A 2,851-nucleotide genomic window follows, 5' to 3' on the forward strand; every position below is an offset into this window, starting at 1 on the left:
CCAGAGTGCTAGGATTACAGGCGTGAGCCACCGCGCCTGGCCTGTACTTTTTTAAATTAAGAAAAAATGTAATATATTAAATGCTATTGAAACAAGTGTACTATCATCAATAGAAAAAGAATCAAATCATCTTCATTAAAATATTTGTTGTATTGAGATTTTACTTTAATGAGATTTCACTAGAACTTACATTTGGGTAACATTTTGTGGTTCACTGGGTACTTCGTCATAACATGGTAAGAGATATGTCATTTGGATGTATTCCAGGATAAAGATTCTCATTTATATTATTTAAATGCTATAAATTAATACCAAAAATCAGCAGCTTGTTCTTTATTTTCAGTTTAGTATATCAGAAATCTTAATATTGCCTTGCTCATTTCTATCTTTTAGGCTAAGACATCAAGCACACAAAGAATTTTATGCCTACAAACAGGTGAGGAATTTAATTCAAGTCAACTTTATGTTTTTTCCTCAAAAACTGAGAACTTAGATGTCCACTCATACTTTAAACTTGGTCTGGAATTACTTATGTTCAGTTTAGCATTTCATCTGCCAATCTGCAGTACAAAATAGATCAACTTCATATTCTTAAGTAATCTTCCCTTTTTCATAAGTATTATTTGAAACTGTAGAAAGTTCAGATGATATAATAATATAATTTAACAGGAAACTTGAGCCAACATTGTGCTAAAGAGAAATACTATGGCTTATAATCCTTAATAGTTACTATTAACATAATGGAGTTCAGAGATACCGTAAGTGAATTTTTTCCCTCTTTCTCCATTAGAAGACAGCAGTTCCTCAGAGATGACCAGCTATGTTACAGTGATCTTACCTACTCCCTTTTGTACTTTAAATGTTGGCTCATGTTACCCACTAAAAGTCTACAAACTTGAATCATAGCTGTTAACACACTGATTTGTTCTTTTAGTTAATAAACTCAGCTTTTCTTGAAGGCCAAATAAAAGTCGTTTTTTCTTCCATGTGTTAATTAACATTTTACCACTGACATCAAACCGTGGGGCCTAAATTTTCCTTGATCCTCTTTTGACCCTAAGCATGAAATTTGTTACCTTTAGCTTTTTGGGGAGACCAGCTTCAGCTTATTTGGTCCTTTAACCTTGCTGACACTGATGTTACAGCACCATGTCACCATTTTAGGATTGCATATCTTTCTGTCCATCTTTTGTCCATGTATCTTTGAAATCTGAGCTCATTGGCACGTTCCCTAGATGTACACACTGAACTGATGTAACCCCACACTCTTCCCCATACATCTCAGGTGGGATTCATAGTCAGAGTTGAATGTTTTAGTTTTCTCAATGAATAAATCTTTCTCAGTTCTATCATAATCTTGACAACCTACAGGATGTTTGTATGTAGACAAACTAGAAAGTAAAATTGGCCTTGGCAGTCATTTAATAGTTGAAATTGACTGTTAGAACTAGTCAAGTCACAAGAGAGACAGTAAATCTGATCTTTAAAGTATACTGAATAGGAAATTTAGTAGAACATCCCTGTGTAGCTTGATGGTAGCTTCTAGTTGTGATTTCTGAAAATGTGATTTGCCCTCAAAACCATTTCTAGTTCAATAATGTAAGACACCCAAAATTTAGAGATTTTTCCCCAAATTTCATTTGCCTGTTTCTTCACTTTAAGATGAAATATAACTGCTGTGTTTATTCTCAGAAAATGTCTTAAATAGTAATCTGCCTTCTTAGCACTTGGCATTAACTTTAACTGCTGTGTAGTCACCACACAGTCAGATTAGGGACAAACCTGTATGAATTTTTAACCCATTAACATAACTCTGGGTAGAGCTAAATTTTACTGAGGACATCAATGTATAATAATAAGCAGAACTTCCAAAATTTAGATTGACTTTTTAATCTTTTTTAAATTACTAAGCAGTCAGTCCCATCAGCCAGTACTATGTTTTACTGAATCATGAGGCAATCAATTTCATTTATTTTCCCTCCATATTAGCACTTAGTCCAGAAGGGCACATATTAATGTCTTTTCCCAAAACTTAATTTACTCTCAAAGAAATTTTCAAGTTGCTTTTCAGGAGAATATTGCATCATTACTCAAGTTAAAAGAATGTTGCTAAAATGACCTGTCTCAAACTGTAAAAGAGATTCTCTCCAATATTGAATAGGGAGGAAATAACCTATTAATATATACACAAAAGAGAAAAATATTTGTGGGTATAATGAGAAATTTTTTAAATTACAGATTTAAATGGGCATACTTTTTTGTCTTACAGGTTATATTAAAAGAAAAAGTAAAAGAACTGAATTTACATGAGGTAAGTTACTTATAAGTAATTTAATCTTGAGCCATTTTCTAGTAGAAATAGTATGCTGTGGTATACTCAAACACCTTTATTTGCAGAAGTTGAAAAAAATTAGGCTCATTTTGATCAGGTTAATAGAATATTTGAGGGTGAGAGCACATAAAAATTAATTGTATGAAGGCTGTACAAGAGTAATATAAGTTAGGCACAGTAGCTCACACCTATAATCCCAGCAATTTAGGAGCTTGAGGCAGGAGGATCACTTGAGGCTAAGAGTTCAAGACCAGCCTGGGCAATATAATGAGACCCCATCTCTAAAAAAAATGGTTTTTTTAAATTATCTGAGGCTGGGCGTGGTAGCTCACACCAGCAATCCCAGCACTTTGGGAGGCCAACATGGGAGGATCACTTGAGGCCAACAGTTTGAGACCAGCCTGAGCAACATAGCAAGATCCTGTCTCTACAAAAAATAAGGAAAATTAGCTGGGCGTGATGGAACGTGTCTGTAGTCCCACCTACGTGGGAGGCTGAGGCAGGAGGATCACTTGAGCC

The 2,851-nt window shown here is 34.4% G+C and overlaps 1 protein-coding gene across 1 annotated transcript in view; it reads left to right on the forward strand.

The window, feature by feature from the left end:
• Positions 1-2,851, forward strand: part of RNF24 (ring finger protein 24) — an 80,536-nt gene that overhangs the window by 66,074 nt on the left and 11,611 nt on the right. The window contains exons 3-4 of the mRNA XM_012639259.1: positions 394-436; positions 2,270-2,311. Coding sequence (XP_012494713.1) covers positions 394-436; positions 2,270-2,311 — 85 coding nt within the window. The remainder of the gene's footprint in view (positions 1-393; positions 437-2,269; positions 2,312-2,851) is intronic.

The sequence above is a fragment of the Propithecus coquereli genome, unplaced genomic scaffold (assembly GCF_000956105.1).
Source record: "Propithecus coquereli isolate 6110/MARCELLA unplaced genomic scaffold, Pcoq_1.0 Scaffold139, whole genome shotgun sequence".
NCBI classification, from domain to species: Eukaryota; Metazoa; Chordata; class Mammalia; order Primates; family Indriidae; genus Propithecus; species Propithecus coquereli.